This window comes from Lemur catta, chromosome 15 (genome assembly GCF_020740605.2).
Source record: "Lemur catta isolate mLemCat1 chromosome 15, mLemCat1.pri, whole genome shotgun sequence".
Classification (NCBI taxonomy): Eukaryota; Metazoa; Chordata; class Mammalia; order Primates; family Lemuridae; genus Lemur; species Lemur catta.
The window spans coordinates 28923361-28947422 of record NC_059142.1 but is presented as its reverse complement, the minus strand read 5'-3'; the positions used below and the strand labels follow the sequence as shown (position 1 = coordinate 28947422).

Here is a 24062-nt window from a genome sequence, read left to right as displayed (position 1 = left end):
GTCGTGTACAAGTGGGTCCTCTGGCGCCTGGCCACACACAAGGACAGTGCCTGGTGACGATGTCTAGGGAAGGGAGGGGAACACAGCACAGAACTTTCTGATGCTCACTTTCCAGTATCAACAGTGACCGGCTGAGACGCCTGTCTGAGTTAGCGGGCAGAAGGGCTTGCACCAGCGAGGGGAAGGGGCCTGCGGGAGGCAGGAGGCGGGAGGCTTAGGCACCCTCATCCCTGCCGGATCCAAGGGCCAGGTCTTCCCAGCGCAGCTACCAGGATGTCTGGGGTCCGGTTGCCGCCCCACCCCCAGCCCACGGTGGTGTGTCAAGGCCTTGCCCTCACCCAGCCGTGCGCTCACGCTGGTCATGAATCCATCCTGCCTCTGGCCCTGGATGAGAAGAGCAACTCGATGAGATCGAAACTCTGCAGCAGATGTTACAGTTGAGAAGAAGTGACCTGGCTCTCTAAAGTGACGCTCAGCACGCCCATCCCAAGTGGGCGCTCGCCATGAACGAGAGCCGTGGGGCCTGCCTTCCCCTCCCGGGGCCCTCCTTGCCTCTCTTCTGTGGGTTATGTGTGTGCCACGCTGGTTTCATGCTCTGCTCTTTGTTGATGTCCTGAAAGTCTTAGTAATTGTTGAGCAAAAAGCCCCCATCTTCCTTCTGTGGCGGGCCCTGCACATTGTGTAGCGCGTCCTGCCTGCGAGGCCGACGTGGGCCGGGCACCATGCGGGTGCACGGTAGTTGAGTCGAGACTCTCTTCGAGGAGTTTGCCTTGTGCTTGTTTCCCTTGCTCTGCAAGTTCCTAGAGGGCCGTTCTCCTCTGAGTCTTGGTTATGAACAGGCAAGAGCCCTACAAAAAGGGTCCTGCCTTCTGTGGAGTCTCTGGAAAGGCTCGTGTTGGGAGAGGGGGCAGGAGAGCAGTGACCAGGAGGAAGAAGGGCTGTGCCCTCTGTATGGCAAAGGCTTTGCAGGACGTGCGTGTGGCGTGTGGTCTCCGGAGGCAGGCTCACCCCCTCCTGCCTTGGTGGCAACATGTGTGTAGCTGTCTGGCAAGACCCCGAGTCATTCCACTTGCGTGTCATCTCCCCTTCCCTTCACTGTCTCCCTGGACGGCACTCGGGGCCCCGTGGCCAGAGGAGATGGTCCACGTGGGGCTTCAGAAAAGCAGTGTTAGCCTCGAATCCACCAGAACCTGGCCGGGGAGGAGCTGCAGCTTGAGTCAGAAAGGAGGGCAAGCTGGTCGGGGCCAGACCAGCGTCAGGAAGCTCCGTGGAGGGACAAGTGCCCACCCTGGGAGCTGCAAGACCTCCTCCCCCTGAGCCCTTGCCTGCCGAGAGAGGCCCAGCCAGACAGTCAGACAGTCAAGGTTGAGCTCCCAGCACTGTTGGAATTTATCCTTTGAAATAGGCCTGCCTCTCCCTGGAGGAGGGAATAGTCTCTACTGCGACCTGTTCGGAGTGAGAAGCTGCAAACACTGGCCTCTTCAGGCCAAACAGAGTTTCCTTGTCCAGGGTAGCACCTCAAGGCCACAGGTACAGGGCTTGGGTTTCCCTCTGGCCCCCGAGGCTGCCTGCTGACTGGGCCGTTTGTTTGGAGACCAGGGGGAAACAAAGGCCTTCTCATGTCCCACAGCTTGGTGTACTCCTCACACTGCCAGCCTCTGTCCCCAAAGATGCCAGAGCAGCGAACTTAACCTTGACAAGGGCTTCAGCTCTGTTAGGCAGGAGCAGCCACTCAGAGTAGCTGCAGGGAAGCCGTCCCCACAGAAACTCCAGCAGCCCCAAAGTCATTGCTAAGTGTTTCCCCCCAGGGAGAGGGGGTGGTGCACGGCCTGCTCTCTTGGCTTGGGCTGTGGCTGTGGGCAGACCGGATTAAAATCCCAGCTCCACCACCTGTGTACCTGTCTGTGCCACAGGCTAGGGGTCTGAAGTCTGAGCCTCAGTTTTCTGTTCTGTACAATGGACATATAGCTATACATGACATTGTTAGGTCCATTAACAAAACAGGAATATGGAAGGCAGATTGAAGTATTGCATCAATGTTAAATGTCCTGAGATTGATTAACTCTGCTGTGATTACATTAAAAAATGTCCTTGGGGCCAGGCATGGTGGCTCACACCTGTAGTCCCAGCACTCTGGGAGGCCGAGGAAAGAGGATTGCATGAGACCAGGAGTTCGAGACCAGCCTAAGCAAGAGCGAGACCCTGTCTGTACAAAAAATAGAAAGATTAGCTAGATGTGGTAGCATGTGCCTGTAGTCCCCGCTACTCGGGAGGCTGAGGCAGGAGGATCGCTTGAGCCCAGGAGTCTGAGGTTGCAGTAAGCTATGATGATGCCACACACTCTAGCTGGGGTGACAGAGTGAGACTCCGTTTAAAAAAGAAAAAGAAAATGCCCTCATATTTAGGAAATGCATACCATAATGTATGCACCTTGCTCTCAAATGGAAAAAAATACATACATACAAATATATTAATAGATAGAGTGTGTGCAAATGATAAGGCAAAAGTGACAAAATGTTAGCAGTAGGTGACTACTGGTAAAAGGTACACAGGTATTCCTTATGCTCTCCTTGCAACTTCTTGGTAAATTTGAAGTTATGTCCAAATAGAGAGTTAGAAGCAGCAAACCTCCTTGCTGAGTTGTTTAGGATGCTGACGGGGGGAGCCCCCACCCTGGCCGGCAGCAGGTATGGCAGCACTAGTGAGCACAGGGCAGGCCCCCTTCAGGCCTGTGGTTTGTCCTCTAAGGGAGCATGTTGCTGCCCAGTTGTCCTGGGGCTAAAGAGGTTTGCAACAGGTCGTTATTCCAAACCCAAAACCACGGGACTATGAGGAATCCACACCCTCTCCTCCAAGGCCCACAAAACAGCACATTGGGAGAATGACATTTGAGAACAAATCCCACCTACTTTGGGGGTGTGTGTGACACATCCTGGCATTGAATCCCTGAGTGGGGTCGTGCTGTGGCTTTTCTGGCTGTGCACCTTGAAAACAGAGACTAGACTTTCTGGCGTGAGCAGTTGGTCACCAGTGGCTCTGAAGCGTCCTACAGGCACCCGTTTGAGTGGAGTGTGTCCTGCTGCGTTTCCTGCCCCTCCAGCCGGCTGCGCTCTTCCGTTGCTGTTTGAAACAGCAGCAGCCACTGTGCAAGCTGTTGGTGCAGAGACTCAGGGACTGGAACTTGGAGTCCTTGCCTCCTCCAGGCCGCGCCCACCCCAGGGCTGCCCCAGGACAGCACTTGGGGAAGGAGTTTTTCCCCTGGGTGGGGGTGGTGGGGAGCCTTTACCATACACAGGGGTCTTAGGGGCTGGGGCTGAAACAGCCGGAGCAAGAGGCTCAGTCGCCGTAAGAACCACCTCCGTTTTGTTTCTGTTGACAGAGGAGCCAGGCGGGCCTCTCCGGGGCAGCAGTGGGAAGGGCGCTCTGTGCCCTGCCCCAAGGACCCAGCCAGTGGGGCTCCAGGGTGCACAGAATGCCTCCCCTGCCCTGTCTACTCACTGCCTTTCATGGACCTCATGTGGTCACTAGTCTCCAAAGATTGTCCCTGTGATCTAGGCTACCCCCTCCTGTGCTGAAGCTCGGCTGGACCGGTGTCTCCAGAGTGTGGTGGAAGTAACACCGGGAGTCCCAAGGCTGGGTTAGAAAAAGCCTTGCAGCTTCTGCCCGAGTCTCGTGGAATGCTCGTGCTTGGGACACCCCCTTTGGAACCCACCGCTGTGCTGCCGGAAGTCCAAGCCTGTCCAGCACGGGCTGCCTGCGTGGGAGTGAAGGAGCCCTCCTGGACTCCCAGCCCTGTCAAGGCTTTCTCTGGCTCCAGCCCCAGCCACCGCCTGACCACAACAACATGAGAGACCACAAGCAAGAGCCCAGCTGAGCCCAGGCAACTCGCAGAACCTTGAGGAAGAATGATAAATTGTTGCTCAAAGCCACTAACTTGGGGGCGGTTTGTCGCACGGCAGTGGATATCTAGAACGGAGCATGGGGCCAGATGACCCGAGTGCGAGATGGCAGCCGAAGCAGTAGACTGGTCATGACCCTGTTTGGTTCTGACTGTAACCCTGGTTGTTCGTGCTGAGCTCTCTGGCCTGCACAGGGCCCAGGGTGGGAAGGCAGGGGTAGGTGACCCAAATGTGGTCCTAACTCAAGAGGCTCCAGGGGCTGACAAGTCCAGAAGTGAGGAGAGGGGCAGGTTGATGTGTGAGTACTTGCGTTAATCTTGGGAGGACAAGGCAGTGGGAGCCTGTGCTTTGTCACTAGAGTGCCAGCTCGCAGAGGTGGCGCTTGCCTTGTGTATCTGTGCATCCCCCAAAGCTTAGCACTTGCCGGGCACGTGTAGTTCCTCTGCACCGAGTTACTGAATTAAGTGACTGGGTCTCCAGGAGCCCGGTGGGGGTGGTGGGCAGGCCTCCTGGTCCTGAGAGTCTCTGGAGGGGCCCGAAGTGCCGGCCAGGCCAGGCTCCCCGCTGCGACTGCTGCCTTTCCCTGTCGCTCAAATGCCCAGGACAGGCCGGGGGTCCCCCAGAGAGTGCGTATGCCATGGCCCCTGGCCTCCAGGAGCACTCAGCGTTGACACGGTGGGTGGGTGGCAGAACTCACACCGTCAGTGCTGCCCCAAACGCCACCAGCAAAGACTGAGCAGAATCCCGCGGAGCTGCCAGCCCCGTTCAGTGAGAGGAAGAGTAGGTGGGTTTGTTTAAAATACTCCCATTACAGTCAGTTAACCTTTATGTTCCCTAAATGAAAATTGTATAAACCTGAAATTTTCGTTGATCAGGTTGCCTAGGAACAGGCAGCAGGTTTTCATAAGACAATGCAATAGATTGTCACCGATAGGGCTATTAGGAAGTGAGCTGGTTAGCGGTATTATTCCCCATCCTGGTGTTGGCGTTAGGTAATTATCTGTCTGCCTGTGTGGGACACGCCCATTTCGCGGGGCTCAGGGCAGGTTCATGCAAATGAGCTTTCTCAGCCTGCTTCTCTGGAGTCCCCGGGGGCCGTTGTCACCCCTGGGCTTATAAGAGAAACCTAAAAGGCTCAATTTGGATGAATTTATTTCTTTTTAATCACCTTTCCCTCCTACTTGCAATGATAATATCCTAATAGTTTCTATCCGTGACAATCTATTGCTTTGTCTTATGAAAATCTCCTGCCTGTTCTAGCAAAAAACTTGGAAAATAAACAATAGCAAATGCACAATAGAAATTAAAAAACAAAGTTGATCTAAGACAACTCTGATATATGTTTTTAGTATTTTTTTCGGTATATGACATATACATTTATGTTTATGTTTATTTTCCACAGTCACTGTAATTTGCTTTTTTTCCCTCTTACAATTGACCAAGCGCCCTGGTTTGCCTGGGACTGAGGGGTTTTCCAATCCCAGTGTGTATTATTATCACCATGCTTTTCCAGAGCTGCCTAGCATTCAACTAGTGTGGATAAACCAAACTCAGCTTAACCAAATCTCCATTATTGAATATTGAGGATGTATCTTTTTTTAAAAAAAAAAAAGCTATAATTAATGCTTGTAGTGAATAGCGTATCCATATACCCTGTAGGGTAAATTCCTAGAGGTTAAGGTTATTAGGTGGTTATGTACATTTATGGCTTTTGATACATTGTCAGACTGCCCCCCAGAAAAAATATGTGCCAATTTCCACACCTTTTCCACACCCTCAGGAACCCTTACATCAAACAATCTTTTCATCACTGCCAATCTGGTAGGCAAAAAATATATATCTCACTTTTGGGATGTGTGGTGCTTTATTAGCTGTTTGTGAATTGTCTGTGCATGTCTCCTACTCATTTCTCTTTTGGGGATGTTCATTTTCCATTTAATCTATGAAAACTCTGTGTATGAAGCATATTAGTCATGAATGTTGGACCATTTTGTCCATTTGCTAAGGCAGTTGTGGTTATTATTCTTGAAAGAGGAAAAATAATACCTGTCTTGTCGTCTGGTGCCTTGGAAGAAAGAGGAGTTATATTTTAAGTAATTATAGCAAACCCCCCCCAATCTTAAGCACTAGAATATTTTTGGATTGAAGTGTTTGGAATGAGAGTATCTCCAAAATGGGCAACCCATGTAGGTCCCTTTTTGAATAATGTATACTGCACACAAGTTAACTCTTTCCTGATATCTCAGGCACTGTGAACAATAGTAATTTTCCATGTTACAGTGATACCCTCAGCAGCTGTTGTGCCACGTGGAGTTTTTGCTCCTATACCATATGGCCCAGACTGCTTTTTAAATAAGACACCTGATTCTTGTCTTTTTTCCGTCACTATCAGACTGCCATGCTGTTACTTTTGGCTGCTATAAGCATCCCTGCCTTACTCTACAATATCCCAATTTCATCAGCAGTGAGACTGATGACCAGCTAACAAAATGCTTGTTAAATTTCTCTGTAAACTAAAAGCAAGTAAGTACTGAGCACGAGCTCAAGGCTCTCCATTCAAACAGTGGACAGGAGCTTCCGCAGACTACATTTTTTACTTATTTCTCGAGATTTGCATTTCATGTAGTTAAGGTTGTTAAGTAAGTGACCTCTGGGTGTGCAAGTGGAATAGGACTAAGAAATTTTAGAGTCAGAAGGGGAACGGAAAGGAAAGATTAGCAACCACTTGAAGATGTAGCTGCAAAATGAGAAAGCAGTAATCCAGATGAACAGAATCAGTGTTTAATCTTGTTACTCCCCTCGGGAGTTTGGTGGCGTAGGTTTCGTGGAAATGGCGGCATCGCTGACCTAGAAATTTTAAAAGATCCGGCTTGTAGGCCTGCACCTGCTGGGGATGGTTTTCAGCGTGTTAACACGAGCCTTCTGATGCTCAGTTTTCTCACCTGTGAAATGGAGCTAAGTGGCCTATTTAATGAGAGTTAGAATCAGATGGGCTGATGTGAAGAGCACCAGCCTAAAGGAACGTCAGAGGAATCTGTAAACATTTGAAGGGCTAATCATGAGGGATTATTATTATTGCTGCTGTTGTTATTCCCAGACACATCCAGCAACCGTCGTCTGCCTCCTTAACTATTGCGCCTTTTGCACACGCTTCAGCCCGAACTTCAGCCCGTGTGTGTACACCTTTAGCTTATGTCCTTGCCGCCCCTCCAGAACCCAATTTCATCCTTGTAGGTTTTTCCGAAGCAGGATTTGCACAAGTGGCGTGTTTTCTTAAATATTTATTTTGCAGGCCATTTACTCGGCACGGCTATTTTTACAGTGAGTAAGGAGCAAGGCTAAAAATAACTTAGCTCGTAACCGGATCGGTTCTGCATTTGACATTTACGTGGAATTCATTTGCATCTCATTTGTTCGCCTTTCTGTTTAACAGGTAGAATGTAAGAAAGCTCAGCCGAAAGAAGTCATGTTCCCACCTGGGACGAGAGGCCGGGCCCGGGGACTGCCTTACACCATGGACGCGTTCATGCTGGGCATGGGGATGCTGGGTGAGTCTGGACCGGGCGGCGGGATCACCATGGACTTGGGAGGGCTGTGGCAGCCTGTCCTCCCAGTGGGGTCACCTGCCACTCGAGCAGACTGCTTTACTTGTCCAGGCCTCAGTTTCCTCATCTGTAGATGGGGATGATAATTCCCTTCCAAGACTATCATGGTGATTCAATGAATATCTTGCCCTGTGCCTGGCTCCTAGGATGCTTGATACTAGTTTCTCTCCTTTCTGTCTCCTTCCTCAAAAGGAAGAAAAGTCTCTCCCTCTGCCTCAGCTGAGCGGGAGTTCTGAAGGCCTGAGAACTCCTGGCCGGCTTAACTTGTGTGGGCTGAGGCTACGTTTTCTAAAACTTGAGAGAGGAGGGGAAGTGGTAAGGGTGGGTGATAATCCTGTCTATTTAAACGATTAACATTTTTCTCTTGGGATATCAAAATTTGCATTTAAATGGATGTTTTAAATAGCCTGTTTTACTCTTTATTTGCCAAAAAAAAAAAAAAATGATGAAAGACAAAGTGTGTTTGTTCTGACTAAAAATGATTTCTCCTGGCTTTTAGAGAAATTGAGTTGCATATTATGCCCCTTTCCTTAAAGGTATCTCTGTCCTTCCCGCGTAGATAATTGAAAATCTTACCGCTTAAATGGCATGAAAGATGGAGAAAGCAGTGGAGATGCGTAATAATGTGGGTCGCAACAATAATTAGAAATTTAAAGGCGAGAGAACGGTATTTGAGTGCAAGTTATTGTGTGTCAGGAAAATACTAATTAAATGGGATAAATGGTAGTTAATGGTAAAATTCCATTCAGGCACATGAGCTGTCTAGTTTTAATGGGTTTTCATTTGGTTTGGCTAAGAGCCCCTCTTCTATATTGTTTGATAAGCCCTTTCTGCATTTTCAGATTTGCTGCTGTTTAAATCATTCCTGGCATAGTTTTAAATTTATAAAACTTTTCTTGATCTTGCAAAGAATTGTAGCTCCTTGTCGGAAGAAATAACAAGAGCAGCTAAAGCTATTTTGAGGAACTTTATAAAATGGAGAGAGATGCCGTGAGAATATTAAAAATGGCCAAGATGTTAATTCTTCTCAAATTAATTTTTTGGGTTTAACAGAGTTTCAAAGAAAAATCATATCGTAATTCTTTAAAAGTTGGCCAGATGATTCTAAAACTTACCTGGAAGAAGACATATGTGAGAATAAATAAGAAAATGTTTTTAAAAAGAAAAATGAGAAAAGACTAGTTTGACCAATATCGGAATGTAACACAAAGCTACAGTAATTAAAACAGTATGGTATTTAGGAAAGCACTTGTTGACAGAAAAAGTCAAAGAGCCTAAACTAACTATATCTATTTGTAAGAGTGTAATTATTATTAAAAATTCATTTAAAAAAAATCAGTAAGAATTATTTCCTGGTCGACTATAAGACAATTGCTTAACTCTTACTTTAAAAAATACTTTTGGGCCGGGCGCGGTGGCTCACGCCTGTAATCCTAGCACTCTGGGAGGCCGAGGTGGGTGGATCGCTCGAGGTCAGGAGTTCAAGACCAGCCTGAGCAAGAGTGAGACCCCGTCTCTACTAAAAATAGAAAGAAATTATCTGGCCAACTAAAAAAATATATATACTTACAAAAAATTAGCCGGGCATGGTGGCGCATGCCTGTAGTCCCAGCTACTCGGGAGGCTGAGGCAGTAGGATCGCTTAAGCCCAGGAGTTTGAGGTTGCTGTGAGCTAGGCTGATGCCACGGCACTCACTCTAGCCCGGGCAACAGAGCGAGACTCTGTCTCAAAAAAAAAAAAATACTTTTCATTTGGTCTTTACACCCTATATTGTTTTCCCAAGGAAACTCCAAATTAATGCTTTAAAATGTTGAAATCAAGCCTTAAAGAAAAAAGTTGAGCCAGGCACAGTGGCGCACACCTGTAGTCCCAGCTACTCAGCACTAAGTTCAGCATCAATATGGTGACCTCCCAGGCCTGGGGGACCACCAGGTTGCCTAAGGAGGGGTGAGCCTGCCCAGGTTGGAAACAGAGCAGGTCAAAACTCCTGTGCTGATCAGCAGTGGGATCTCGCCTGTGAATAGCCCCTGCACTCCAGCCTGGGCAACATAGCAAGACCCCATCTAGGAAAAAAATAAGAAAAGAAAAGAAAAAGAGTTGAACCCATTACCACCTGCTGACTTTTGGAGTCTTGAATTTAAAATGAGTGTGGAGCTCTAGAGCATAAAAAGGGAGACTTTCTAGGATCCAAGTCTTCAGGAAGTACCCACCTTTCTGAGTCTAACTTGATACATGCGTGCTAGGAAGAATGAACTGGTTTTCATCCAGGAGAAGCGGAGGTGTGCAGTGGAGCCAGCTCAGCTCATGTCAGTCAACAAAGAGCAAAGCTGCACCCATGCTCAGTGTTCCTGACTCTGGGAAGGGCTCAGGCCGACATCTCCACAGGCACCAAGGCTTGGGCCCCTGAGCAGAAAGGCACCCATGGTTTCATAATGGGAGCCCAGGCAGGGAGGAGGGCAGGAGGCATTCGTCAGCAAATGGTCTTTGAGCACCTACTGCATACCCAGCCCAGGGCTAGCCCTGGGATGCAGAGTTTAACAAGCAGACATGATTCCTGCCCTCATGGAGCTCGTAGTCTATCGGGAGAGACCAACATGTATCAGCTAATCGCACAGATACTTCATTCGTCATAATAGAGTCTCTGGGTGCTTCGAGAGCACACGATGAGGACTGGAAGCCAGTGTGAGGAGTCAGGGAAGTGGCCTTTCAGTTGGGGTGAGAAGGATGAGTGAGCCAAGGGCTTTCCATTTGGAAGCAACAGCCTTGAAATGCCAGAATCCTACCGTGAGACCCCAAGGGCCGACTGGCCTGGCCAGGTGTGTGTGAGTAGGGGAGTGGTGGGCAGACCCGAGCGGCCGCTTCCCGAGAGCACCTGCCGAGGTCCCTGTGCTTGCCCAGGCTCCATCCGCTCCGTGCAGTGCCTGCTCACAGAGGGATGGCTGTGTGACGCCTGCCCGAGGCTTCCTCACCTGCCCCGGCTCCTCCCCTGTGTCTCCCATTCTAGTTAGGACTTCCCCGAGCCACAGTAAAGTAGGCACCTGCCCCAACCCTCCCCCCCACCACCACCACCACCACTGCCACCACCGGCCCTATCCAGCCCAACCCCAGGTCACAGAGGCACTGATGTGTGTCATCAAACCAACAAGATGCAGTAGTATGTACTCAAACTGGGAGCGATTATTAGTAAGTCACTAGGAGCCTGGGCAAATTATCACCCGGTCGGCGTCCAACACCCTGCCCCCTGGAGTTCCTTACTGCCCGTGGCTGAGAGCCTGGCTAGACCCACAGATGTGACTTGCAACTGGATTATTCTTGAGTTGCCACCTTCTGATATAGATCCACGAGCTGGACTCCAGGCCCAATCATCCCCCAGCCCTCCTGAATCCCACGGGGCGGGGAGGCATCCACATGCCCGCCAAGCTGGGTCTCCTAAGGGGTCCTGAAATGTGTCCCCCAGCCGGTAAACAGCTCTGCCTGAGGTCCAGGCGGAAGGATGAACCGGGCACAGCATCCAAGGCATGAGCTCACAGTCTCACTGTCTGCTTGGCCTGCTGCCTCCCCCGCCGGGCCGGAGTCTCCTGCCGAGCCTTCTCTAAGGCCCGCTGGACACTCCCTGGGCTGCCCTCCGCTCCGCTCCGCCCGCCGGCACAGCCTGGCGCCCTGGGCCCCTGGACGCTCCGGATGAGGAGACTGCCATGTGCTGTGCTGTGACTAAAGCCCTTGACTCCATCATCAAAGACTGTTTCTCTCTTTCTTCGTGCTTCCTCCCTTTGAAGTGGCAGTGTGGCATCGGGCAGAGTGATCCTTTGGTGGGATGGCCTGACGCGCCCCCACCGGTCACACAGGTCACCATCTCCATGGGGCGCTGAGCCCGCATGCTGGGCCTGGAATCGCTGCCATCGCCACCAGCAACAATTTGGCTGATGAACTTGGCTCCTGCAGAAAAACATTTTTTAAAAATTCATGAATGAATGGAATGAGATGAGGTTTCAGTGATTTAAACTTTTATTGTCGGAAGAGCAGAAAAAATAGATGGCACTTCTAGGGATTTTTTTAGAAGTGAGACTATAAACCATTAAAATGCGAACATTCATTCATTCAGCAAATACTATTGAGTACCTGCTACGTGCCAGCCACTGTTCTGTTCGCAAAAGATGCAGCAGAGAACAAAGCCTCTGATTTCAGGGAGCTAACGTTCAAGGGAGGGATCTGAGACAACCGACAAGTGACTTGGACACTGTGGAACGAATTTTTAAACATCCTTTAAGACCGTCTCCATGCTTCGGGAGGTCTCATCAAAGGGAGACTGATGAGCATATAGTTGCACAGTTATTCTTTCTTGATCTGTCTTGATAGGGCTGCAGACATCCTTGGGGAAAACCTTCACCTGTACTGGTTTCAGCTTTTTCCCAGCCTTTGACCGAATCATAGGACAGTCAGCCCAGTGGGAATTCCAGAAAAAGAATGAAAGAGAGAAGGGGAGGGGGTTGCCCTTAGTCCAGATCTCCCACCTTTGAGCAGGATAAAACCAAAGTCAACTGAGACCCTTAGAAATGGTCTTTTGCAGCCCCTCGGACTGTGTTCCACGGCCTGGCAGCGGCAAAGGGGTGTTCACAGTTATCCAGCTCAATGCAATAGCATCTCTCTAGTTCTTCTTAATGAAAGTGGACTTAATAAAAGCAAACACATGCTGATTGTTGATATATTTGATTTCCCTTAGCCTTCTCTGGCCTCAGCCACATAATCCCACTGCCTTTAACTCCCGTGGCCTCGTTGGGCACGTGCTATTTATTTAACGTGTTGATAGCAGTGTTAGAGAAATCGTGCATCACTGGGGCCTGGAAGGGCAGCTTCCCCCAGGCAAGCCCGGAAATGGAGAGCCGCTGTTGACCGGCTAAAGCACTTGAGCCAAAAGCATTCTTACCTACACTCCTACTGAGAAGCCCCCACGAAATCCTGACCGAGTGTTCCCCGACGTTAAGCTCCTCTGCAGTGAAAGCAAAAAAGAAATGATGGCTTAGAAGAGGGGCTCGGAAGCTGTAATCGGCTGGCATTCACTGACAAATAGAAAGGAGATTGGCTGGAACTTACAACCACACATCTACACTCATTTGTAATTTCGACTGGGATTTGGTTTTCCCAAAAATACCTGTTTAGGTCATTCTCAAGGAGGTGTTCATTTGTTCAGCTGTTTCCTCGTGGACGGAGGAAACTCAGAATTCAGCCCCTCATTGTCTCTCTAGAGCAGCGCAGCCCGGTGGAACTTCCTATGAGGGAGGGAAGGTCCCGTCTGCGCCGGCCAGGACGGGAGCCACTAGCCACATGGGCACACTTAGCTGCTAAGCCCTTGCGAGGTGGCTGGTGTGACTGAGGAGCCAACGTTTTCACTGCATATAATTTAAATTAATGTGATGTAATTTGGACAGCACAGGTCTGGAGGGGCCCCTGCAATGCAGGATGGTTCTGGGAGCCGAGCATCTTTGTGGGCCGTGGCCTTCACCTCCTTGCCTGGGAAGGGAAGGGCTCTTGGCACTTGGTGTGTGGTCTGTTTGCAGACCTCCTGGAGCCGAGGTGGTGCCCCAGGCAACGCTCTGCACACTGTGCGTCAGATAGGTCACACTCCGGCAGTGGCCTGGATAAACAGCCCCTGTCTCTTGTCTCTTGCAAGTCCGGGGCCTGGTGGGAGCAGTTTTCCATGACTCTCAGTAGCTGAGTAACAGAGCCTGGGAGAAGATGAGTCACGGATGCGTCTAGGATGCAGACATCTCTAGGGTTGGAGCAAAGACCTAGAACCACAATTTTGAGAACCCTGCCAGCCTCCCTAAAATAGGACCGCGATGAGCTCCCTGGCAAATCCAGATTCTCTTGTTGATTCCTGTATTTTGCTGCCACAATGGAAAGCCGATCTGCAAGAGAGGTGGCCATCCAGGCAGAAGGCTTGGGTTTTTTTTTTTTTTTTTACTTCAGTGACAAGAGATAATTACTGCGGGATTGATCAGGTGTCCAGAGTATTGGAGCAAATAAATTGTGCAGTGGCCAGTGCAGGAGGGGCCCGGCTGCTAATGGAAGTGGTGGCTGGGTCATCCCGCTGCAGTGTGGCTTGATGGAGCGTCGGCGTGGGCCTGCTGTAATGTGCTATTGATATGCAGCCAGCCAATTTCCCCCGTGTGGCCGGGGCTGGGAGCCGCTCGAGCAGAGCTGGGCTGCACGGCAGTAAATGAAGAGGAAAATTGAAGTAATGTTGTATTATAAATTTATGATTTCATCTGCCTGACCTAGAGGATGTTCGGCAATGGGGGGTAGAGATAAGATCGCCCGCTCTGGCACAGGCTGAATTCTCATCTCCATTGTTCAGGGGACAGCGATACTGACGTGTCCAGGAAGAGTGGGGGGGACGCCCAAAGTTGGGGTGAACTTGAGCATACTTTTCTTCTTTCTTGGTGAAGACTTGTGGGAAGGCCAGGAAGAAAGCAGATATGACTGCCCCGTACTGGTGGGCTGAGTGCAGGGAGGGACCGGCCGGTCCCCCATCTCCCACCTTCTCGGAGGGAAGCTGACACACGGGCTTATTCTTTCACTGTCAGATTAACGCTAAAATATTTAAGACCCCCAGCTCTGAAGTTAGAAGCAAAGGAGCCATTTTTCATCAGCAAGGGCCCGAGGCAGCAGTGATTTGGCTGTTTGTGTATAATCCGTTTATCAATATTGTTGCAATAATGGTACAAGAAATCTAGTGCTGAAAGATCTGATTTGATAGCAGGTGATTAATTTGGAGGAGAATTGAGCTGCCCAGCCATGAAATAAATACCAAGGAAGGAGCCAGTGTGTGCGTGTGTCCCTTTAAGGCCTCTGGGTCCTTTTTCCTCTTTCCCCAGGGGTGTGTGAGCCCTGCACCCCACTGGGCTCCTGCTCCTCAGTCAGTGGTCACTGCAAAGCCCCTGGGTCACGTCTGCCTGGCAGCCTCCTGCCAGTGAGACACCGAGTGCTGGGAACAGACACTCAGGGAGGAACGAGTCACTCAGGGGAGGGCAGGACCCCGTGGAGGGAGAGTTGCATGGGCCGGCGAGTGAGCCGTGACTGCAGATTCGGCAAGGCTCTGGCTGAAGCAGGAGGAGGAGCCGCAGCTGGACTCCCCGGGCGTTTGGGCCCGGCAGTGCTGCGCAGGACCTGCAAGACTTTCTGCAGGTGGTGAGACTCAGGCTCCAGGAGGAGAGGGAAGACCCTTATCTCAGTTAGGTCAGGATGGTATAACAAAATACCACAGGCGGGGCATCAACAACAAACGTGTATTTCTCACAGTTCTGGAGGCTGGGAAGTCCAGATCAAGGCACTAGAAGATTCCATCTCCGGCGAGGGCCCACTTCTTCATAGATGGCACCTTCCCATTGTGTCCTCACATGTTGGAAGGGGGGAGCGTCTCTCCGGGGCCTCTTTTATAAGGCACTCTCCCAAGGGCCCCACCTCCTAAGACCACCATCTTGGGGGTTAGGATTTCAACATATGAATTTGGGTGGTACACAAACATTCAGACCATGGCAACCCCCACGGGCTTGGTTTGGGACCAGAGGCAGGACTTGAACCCAAGTCTCCTAACTTCTAGACCAGCGAGCGTCTGATCTGGATCTGATGGTGGATCCACTGACCACAGGCTGAAAGTACAAAACCAACATCTGCAGGGAGGTGAGGGACCGTGGGCCCCATCCCTGGACCTCTGAGGCGTGACAGCTCTGGATAGGCACAGGAGGACAAGCCAGCATGCAGGCGAGGGGGGCCCACTTGCAGGGTCAGAAAGTGGCTGGTGTGGCATGCGAGCATCCACTAGGGAGTGGGTGGTGAGAGCCCAGAGCTGTGTTTAGGGATGTGTGTGAAGGGGTTGTGTAGAAGTGCAGGGACACACGTGGAAAGTGGTCACTGCCGTCCTCACTGGAGAGCCCAGAGACTGTCACAAATCTATCCATCAAAATAATTTTCTACCAGCATGTTGGTGGCAAACGACAGAAACAACTCTGGTTGCTGGAGGTAGCGAAGGAGATGACAGGAAGGAGCTTGGGCAGTGCACAGAATTGACGGGAAGGCTGGACTGTGGAGCAGGACTCAGAGAACAGGCAGGAACTGGGGGAGCTGGGTGATCAGAGCCCCAGCCCTAGCCAGGGGAACAACCCAGGAGTGACCGGGTCAGGGGCCACTGTTGCCACTGTCAGATGCTGGATTCTGCTGCTGATGTCAGAATAAATTCTGTGCCACCCCCTGCTCCTCTGCCTCCCAGCTGCCACGCCCAGGAAGAGCAGGAAGGAGGCCTTTTCCACTTCCATGGTGGGAGCCGGGCCCTTCCCCAAGGCTCACGCACAGGGAGGGTGTTTAGGTGCCGGACACCCAAAAAACAGCAGCTGACGTTCACCTTGAGGTCAAAGCACAAGTCAAGCTGTTGGTGGCTGGAGGGTGGCCATGGCAGGTGTACTGAGGTCACCCATACATGGAGGGGAGGGAGGCAAGGTGAGCCTGGTGGAGCAGGACCAGGAGGGAGCCATGGATCTCCTGTGGCCAGTGAAATGTCTGTCCAGGAAGGCCACGTCGGCCCTCGTTGCAGCCTGGATGAAGAGGCAGGCAAATAAAGAGAGAAGTGGCTTGAGTGGGCATGATGGCCTCACTGGGGCTTTAGTGACAGATCGGAGAAGGTCACACCAGCACCAGGACTTGGTAGCAGAGTTTTTCTTTGTGGTAGACGTCTTAACACACCCAGCCCCTCAACCATTCTCCAGGGTCTCTCAAAGATACGGGCACCTCTGTGGAGTGTCCATGCTAGGACGGGGGCCTCAGGGACCTACTGCCCCTGGGCTGTGGTTTTCCGGAGGCTCCGGGTCAGCCCTGAGTTTGGCCACTGAACCGAGACCCCCCCAGGAGCCCGTGCTCCGTCTGGTGCCGGCCCTGTTGTCCACTGCCTCGGGAGGAGGTATTACAAGGACTTTAATCTCCTACTGTCAATAGCTTTAAGGTAAAGTGCATGCAGGGTAAGCTCTCCAAATGTCAGAGCCAGGCGCCGGCCCTGTGTCTGGTGCTAATACATGGCATTTACTCTGCAGGTTCAAGAAAGTGCATGGGCTTTGGGGGGCCTGGCTGCCCAAATTCGGGTAAATTACCAGCAGCTGACAGCAGCACCCCCAGCCACGGGAGAGAGGTGACCCGGGCCCCTGGTAAAGACCCTCACGGGAGACAAATCATTTTGTGAAGGAAAATAACTCATTGCCACCCTCCCTGAGATTTTACGCCAGAGCTGAGGCGGCTGTACTAATGGGACTCTGCTCTCTCTCTCTGTATTCAAGGCTACCCCAACTTTGTGGCAACCTATGGCCGAGGCTACCCCGGATTTGCTCCTAGCTATGGCTATCAGTTCCCAGGTGAGTGGCTCGGTCTCCCGGGGCTTTGGAAACACGGGAGGTGGGCTGCGATTGTGGGGAGGTGGGAGGGCCCCTAAAGAGAACGCAGCTCATACGTGCCTCCATTTGAGAAACGACCTGCATGTGCTAAATTTCAAATGCACTGCGGTCCGGGGTCAGGGTGCAGCTCAGAGGTTCTGATTAACCACAGCCTTTCACTGGTGCTGGGTATTTGAGGGCAGCGACTTTTAAAGGGAAAGGAAGGGAACCGAGGCAGGCTACCTCCCTCTGCTCACCTCCTTTTTCTGAAGCGTGTTCCAGGTTTTTCTCCCTTGGTACCGAGCTCTAGGCCCAGGGATTTCTTGCACTCTCTTCCCTCCCCCACTCCCCGCACCTGCGTCCACGTGCCCGATGTCTGAGTCTCCCCAACCTCCCTCCCCCCCCTCCTCTCCTCCTCCCTCTCGGTCCTGACTGCTCTAGCTTCAGTGCCCCTCTGGTGTGTGCTGGTGCTGTGCTGCTGGGGTTTGGGTTTGCTGTCCATCTGCGTGGGGCTGTTTAGATTCTCCTGTCCCTCTGCATGGGCGTCAGAGACAGGAGGCAGAGCCCACGGCGATGTCTGCCACATGCAGATTGCTCCAGTTCCAAGGTAGCTGACAGGCCTGGGTCCCCCCCAGGGGAGCCGCAAGGGGACTCGTGGTCCTGTAGACACGTGGGGAGGGATGATGAAGGAAGTGATGTTTCGTGGGGCTTTGCGCGTCCCTGGAGGGGGTGAGCCAGCCTTTCCCAAGCCTGGCAGTACAGATGAAAATATACTGGGTGCTTAGGGGTGCTGGTGTGCAGAGGACAGCCGAGGTTTCTATAGAAGGTGCTAGCAACAGAGTCCTGTCCTCTGTCGTCCTCTGCTGAGGGAGGAGGCTCCGTGAGGGAGCTGGGCTGCTGGAGTTTCGCTCCTGGTTGGTCATCGTGCCTAGACTGGAGGCCCGGGCGCGCCAGGGCCTGAGATGAATTAGGAAGGGAAGGGGGGACGGTGCTCTGAGGCTGACGACATAATGCAGGCAGGGTGAGGGGCTCGGGCAGAGCTTTGGGGTGGGGAAGGTGTGTTGGAGAGGTGCTTAGAGCCAAGCCATAGGGACAGATCCCTCGGGCAGCAAGGGAAGCCCCTGGCTCTGACACCAGCTGGCCAAGTGGCCACAGTCAGGCTACCCAACTTGTCAGGCCTCACTTCTCTCTTCTGTAGATGGGAGGTCTACAAGGGAGGTCTGCACGGGAGGTCTGCGGGGGTCTGTGCAGCTCTCTGTGTGGGTCAGAGGGGGAAGGGAAGGCAGGTGCAGCAGCAGGAGTTGGAGATAGGGGAGTGTGAGTGTCCCCGGGGGGGCTAAGGTGGTTCCCCATCTGGGAGGGGCCCTCTGCAGGGACCCTGCGCTAAAGAAGCCCTCCCCAGAGATTCGCATAGTGATGGCTCCCGGGGTGGCCACGGGCTCCAGACCGGAAGGGAAGAGGGAGTGTGCACCAGAAGCAGCACCTCAGAGAAGCCAGCACTCGGGCCAGGCCCTGTGATTTGACTGTCCCCGCCCACAGGTGGAGACTGCCAGGCAGAGAGGTAGAAGGCCCTTTCAAGGGCTCACAGCGAGCCAGGGCCAGGCCAGGACCTGGTCGAGTTGGTCTGGGTCTTAACTGCCACCCTCCGCCATCTCCCTAGCAGCCATTGGCCTGGGACCGTAACCCAAGCCACATGTACTGTTAAAACTTAGATTTTAATTACTTAAAATTAAGTAAAAAGAAAAATCCATGTCCTTAGTAACACTGGCCACGTTTCAAGTACTCAGTAGCCACGTGTGGCTAGTGGCGGCTGTCAGCACAGAGTGTAGGACATGTCCATCACCACGGAAGGTTCTGTGGGATGGCGCGGTTCTGGAGCTTAGGGAAGAGGTGTGTTGTGGTGGGGTGCGTGGGTCACACACATACATGTGTGTGTGCACTGCCCTTCCCTGAGAGACCCGTTGGGTCAGCACCCCGGTGCTCCTTTCCCTCCGGTTCTGCTCAGCCCGGGAGCTGGTGGCAGGTTAAGGGGGAGCTTCTCCTCCCACTTCCTCCCCGGGGAGTGACAGATGCACAGGCTCAGGGATCTCAGCCCACTGAGAGTGCCACGCCAACCTGGGGGATCATAACATGGAATCATGTTGAGGGCAGCAAAATAGGCCCCACGCTAAGGCCCCTGTCTCATTGGAGAGCCTGCCACCCGCCCCCCCCGGCCCCCATGAGCCAGCTCAGGAAACATCCGGTAGAACTCTGTCTCCCTGACTGCAGCCCTGGGTCTGCCCTGGATGGACAGACATGCAAGAGTGACCAAACCAAGGCTGGGCAGAATGAGGTGGGGTCCCGGGGGTTCAGCTTTGGGGGATGGGGGATGGAGTGGGGTGAAGTGATTATGCCCAGGGCACAGCCGTTATCACTGTCGCCAGCTCCTGCAGCTAATGCAATAAGCTGGGTTTGCATGGGACAGAAATGGGGCGTTGAAATGTATAGACAGCGGCTCCCTGAGCCGTGGGAGTTAGCTGCTCTGTTCCCCCTCAGCCTCCAAGCTTCGGATTGCCCCATCCTTCCTGTTCACACCACGGAAGCCTCTTGTTTCTCTTGACCGATGGCCAGAAAGGGGCCACCAGTGGCTCCTGGGGCGGGTAACAGTGTGAGAGGTCCCGGGCCAGCCTCGGAGTCCCTCCCGCTCCTGACCCACCCCGTGACGGAGCTGCCCTTGGGGAGTGTCAGCCCCTCTGCCTGGACCAGGTGCCTCACCAAGCAGCCAGTGGCACTGGACACAAAGCCCAGGGATGCCCCTGTGCCGTCCCAGTCAAGAGCTCAGGGACTGGCTGCTGCCCTCTAGAGCCAAACTTGACCCCTCCGGGAGCCTCGGCCTCAGGGGCAGGACCACTGGGCAGGGAGGCATTGGAACGCTCTGACCACCGTCTCCCTCCTCGTGCTACTGAGTGTTTCCAGTGGGCCTGGCTGAGGCAGCTGGGCACAGAGGGGGACCCAGAGGTGGGGCAGCCCAGCCCTCTGCCCTCTGCCCTCTCCCCCTGCCAGGTGGGCTTTGCTGGCCCCCGCCATTCCCTGGGGTCCTGTAACTTTGTCGCATCACCGACTGTCCTGATGTTTTTTTCTCTGTGGTCTTTCTTTTCATTGTCCTCACTATGTGCCGACGTCACCTACTTCCCACCCCCAGCCCCCCTTCCACTGTGTGTGGATCCCGTACCCCTTCTAGCCCCTACCTGAGCCCTCCTTAGCGGGCGAGCCAGGCAGCTAGCTGAGGGAGACGAGGGCACACCCGAGCCCCATAGAGCTCCAGGATGCTCCATCCTGTTTTCACCCACAGACCGGGTAGCCTGGGCCCCCTTTGGGGAAGACACATCCCTTCGCGCAGGGTCCTCCTTTGCACCCGAGTTTACCCTCCCTGTGAACACCTATCTCACTCACCGAGTTGGGGGTCCGATGTCACTCTGAGCAGAACCTCACTTCATCCATGTGCCATGGGGTTGCTGTGGCCTTCCCGGGCCACCCGGGCCGTGTCAGGCAGCTCCTGCCTCTGCCAGCCTTCAGGATTCTTCGAGAATAAATGTGATGTTCAAGAGAGAGGGCCAGGCGCCTTTGGATAATTATTAGAGTGGGGAGCAGTTCTTTCCTAGCAGGGCTGGGTGGTGACCAGCCGCTCTGGGAATGGCTCCTTCTTCCCAAGCTCAGGTGTCCGCCCGCCCAGTATTCGGATCAGTACCTGCATCGGGATCCGGGCAGAAATGAGTACGATCGCCACTAGCAGTCTCCCTCTTCCTCTCTTTCTCCCCCCTCTGGACTTCTCATTTCAGTTTAATCTGTTAATTTCTGTTCTTATTTCACTTTGCAGACTATTTGCCGATTTCACAAGACATAATTTTTATCAACTAGCTCTTAAGAGAGGCATAACAAATTGGGGTTTGCTACCATTTCTAGAGAGAGGACACGGTCTCGGCCCCGGGCCACCCCCGCCGCTGTCATTGCCCACTGAAACTCTGTCCTAGCTGCCTGTTTGAATGAACGTTCTTTTTTTCATTTTTAATTCTTGGAAAAGACTCACAGCCTCATTGCTTCACTCAGTTTCTTAAAAAAAAAAAAAAAATCATTTGCCAGTCTCCTCCCATTTTGCTTCTTGTACACATTGTGATCACACCCCCCCTCCAACTTCCCCAGAATGTAACGGGGCCAGAGGGAAACTTCTCACAAACTTCACAGAGCCTCGCAGGGCAACCCAGGATGAAGCTCTCCAAGTATTTTGAATGACCAAACAGGCTGGCTGGGGCATTTCCTGGGGGGGTGAGCTTTTAAGTGCTGGTGGCCTAGGGGTGGGGGGGTTGCAAGATATGTGACTTGGAGCACTTGTGTCTTACTGTGGACAGTAGCAACAGTGAACACACACAGACTGTTCTATAGAATGTGGAAAACTTAATCTGGAAGAGCAACTGTATAAACACTGCCTGATTGTCCTTTTGTCTTTTGGGGCCAGTCTCTCAGTGGCTGTTCCCATATTAATAAGCACATCTGTCTTTAAGAAGGGACAGCAGAGTCACCAAGGTGCTGCCACATGTCAGGCACCATGGGCACCAATCCACGCTGGGCCCCACCTTCCCCAGCCTCCCCTGCCTGTCCGTGCTGGCCTGGCCTTGCCCGCTGGCACCACTGGGGTAGGAGGGGACAGACACAGGGCACGTCCTGATCAGGCCTCTCCTCAGGGCTGGGTCTCCTGATGGTCCCTCCAGAAGGATCTTTTCCCATGACCCTGACTCCCTCCACCTCCCTGTTTGAAATACCCCCACCCTCTTGGATCAATGACGCACCGCTCAGTTGGGCCCTCTAGAGTCACCCCTTTGTCCGTGCTCATAGTTTGTGAGAAGTGACCCGTGTGCTTCCATGTGATGTGTTTGATGTGAGCAAATCCATGCATTTGAATGTCATTGTCCTTGAGACCCACCATGTGCAGTTTGGCTCATCTCATTAAAGATGCTTGATGTAATAATTGGTTAGTTTCCTTTTATTTTCCCACAGGCTTTTTCATGAGTATTTTTTTTTTTTTTCAAAAAACAAAATCTGTATGGCTTTTTTCGCCCCACTCTATTTTGTTATGCTATGAATTGCTTTGCTTTGGTGAACTTGTCCTAGTATGCTTGCCTCACAAACGTTTGAGCCATTGTGAATTTCCTTCATCTCTGTAAATAGTTCATCTGTGCTTCTCCCTAATGACGTTTTATTTTTTCCCCTGTAAGCAACTGAGGTAGAAAAATAAATTGTTTACCACGGACATGCTGTGTGCTGCCGTCTCTTAGCCTGACAGTGTCCTGTTCTCGCTCCGGGGGAGGTGAACGCACTGAATAACCAGTGCCAATGACAGCCTAGCGCAGTTTCTCAAAGCATGCGGACTCCCCCTGGCTGCCGCCTGTCCCCGGCCCTCCCTGCTTCCTCGCGTCCCCTGTGCTTGCTCGGGGTGCTCTGTCCTTGAGCAGTGCGGCAGAGCATCTGCATGCGCCAGCTGCGCAGAGTCGCCCCCATGCACCCTCCGCTGCCATCACTCCCCCGCCCAGTGAAAATGCCACTGGAACATCTGGCGCCCCTCACATCTGTGCACCAGGCGTGTGTGCTCATGCACATGCTTGTGCACACGGGCCCACGTGTGGTTGTGCACGTGGCTTGCTTTTGTAGCTCCCGGAAGCAGTGCAGGTTGGAGGAGGCACCTGTGGTACAGTGGCAACGTGGCTGGACGTGCAGCTAGAGGACCTTGTCTCCAGGTGTCACTCGGCCTCTTAGTAGCCGTGTGACCTTGAGCAAGTTATATACCCCTCTAAGCCCTGGGGATGATGCAAGTGTCTAGTTAGTTGGGTTGTCAGAATTAAGGGATAGCATGTGTGTGTGAATGTGCCTTTGTAAATTGGTAAATGCTATAAAATTGGAAGTTTTAGAAATAGTGGGCATTGATTAAGTCAGCTCTCCAGAGTGGTGGCATCCCCATCCTTATCACCTGCAGTGGAGTTGCCTGTTGGTGGATCTGCTTGTCCGTGAGAGGAATGATATGAGTCCCAGGCTAAGCCAGAGAGTTGCTGGGACTTCCTGCCCACCTTCCTTCCCATCCATTCTCTCCTCTCCTTCCTTGTTTATCAATCATCCGGCACTGGAGTAGGCACCAGATATCTGGACACGAATAAGGTTCCTTCAGGTCCAGCTGAGCGAGAGAGAACCAATGACTAGACCCAATGAGCATCCTGGGACAGGTGCTTAGCTGGAGAGGGGGAAGCTGTCTGTACTCTGAGGGGACAAAGATGCGCTGCTTGTCCAGAGTGCCCTCTAGAGAAGATGACACCAGAACTGGGTCTCAAGAAGCTAAATAGAATTCGCTAAGTAAAGAAGGGAAGGAAGTAGATCCCAGGCAGAGAAATGACATGCTTAGACACTGAACCAGGGAATTTTGAGAAAGAAAGAAAACACAAAAGTAAGTAATAATATACAAAATAGTAATGGACTAAACAAAATAAGAATTTCTTTCTATTCCCCATGTAAAAGAAGCCTGGATGTGCTTCCATAATATTAGGGGTTGTGTCTCTTCTCTATTCTCGTTCTGGCCATAAGATGCTGCCTCATGGTCTAATAAAGCTGCTCAAACTCCAGCCATCACTTACTCATCCCAGAAGAATACCCCTCTTCCCTTTAATAACACTTCTGAGAAGTCATGCAGGACACTCTGCTTACATCCCATTGGTCAGAAATTAGTCAGATGGTCAGTTTCACCTGTATGGAAAGCTCAAAAATGTCTTTATTTCAGGTAACCATGTGCCCAGGTAAAAGCAGGATTTTGGTGCCAAGAAACAAGTGGAACAGATACTGTGAAAACTTAGCAAGCTCTGCTACAAACCTGAGCGAGGAAGCATCGCAGGTCCCCGGCATTAGGAGCAGTTCGGTGTATGGGAGTTTGCAGAAGCGTCCGGGGTGGGAGGAGAGATACAAGGCTGGGCTGTGTGAGTCATAGTCAGAATCAGGAAGTTTAATCTGATCCCCAAAGCACATGAAGGATTTGGAGATGACCTTAAGTAGAACAGTGATGTGGTCAGACTTCCACAGTGAGTCAGAGGGGTTTGGAGAGATGAGGGGCCATGGGGAGGAGTCCAGAAGA

The 24062-nt window shown here is 52.2% G+C and overlaps 1 protein-coding gene across 4 annotated transcripts in view; it reads left to right on the top strand.

Moving 5' to 3' along the window:
• The window catches only part of MSI2 (musashi RNA binding protein 2), a 379812-nt gene that overhangs the window by 313082 nt on the left and 42668 nt on the right, over window positions 1-24062 (top strand). For 3 of the 4 annotated variants that reach the window (XM_045525690.1, XM_045525689.1, XM_045525691.1), the window contains exons 9-10: window positions 7333-7447; window positions 16826-16900. In XM_045525690.1, coding sequence (XP_045381646.1) covers window positions 7333-7447; window positions 16826-16900 — 190 coding nt within the window. Of the gene's footprint in view, window positions 1-7332; window positions 7448-16825; window positions 16901-20774; window positions 21918-24062 lie in introns of those variants that run through there. The other variant, XM_045525692.1, reaches the window with a different exon arrangement.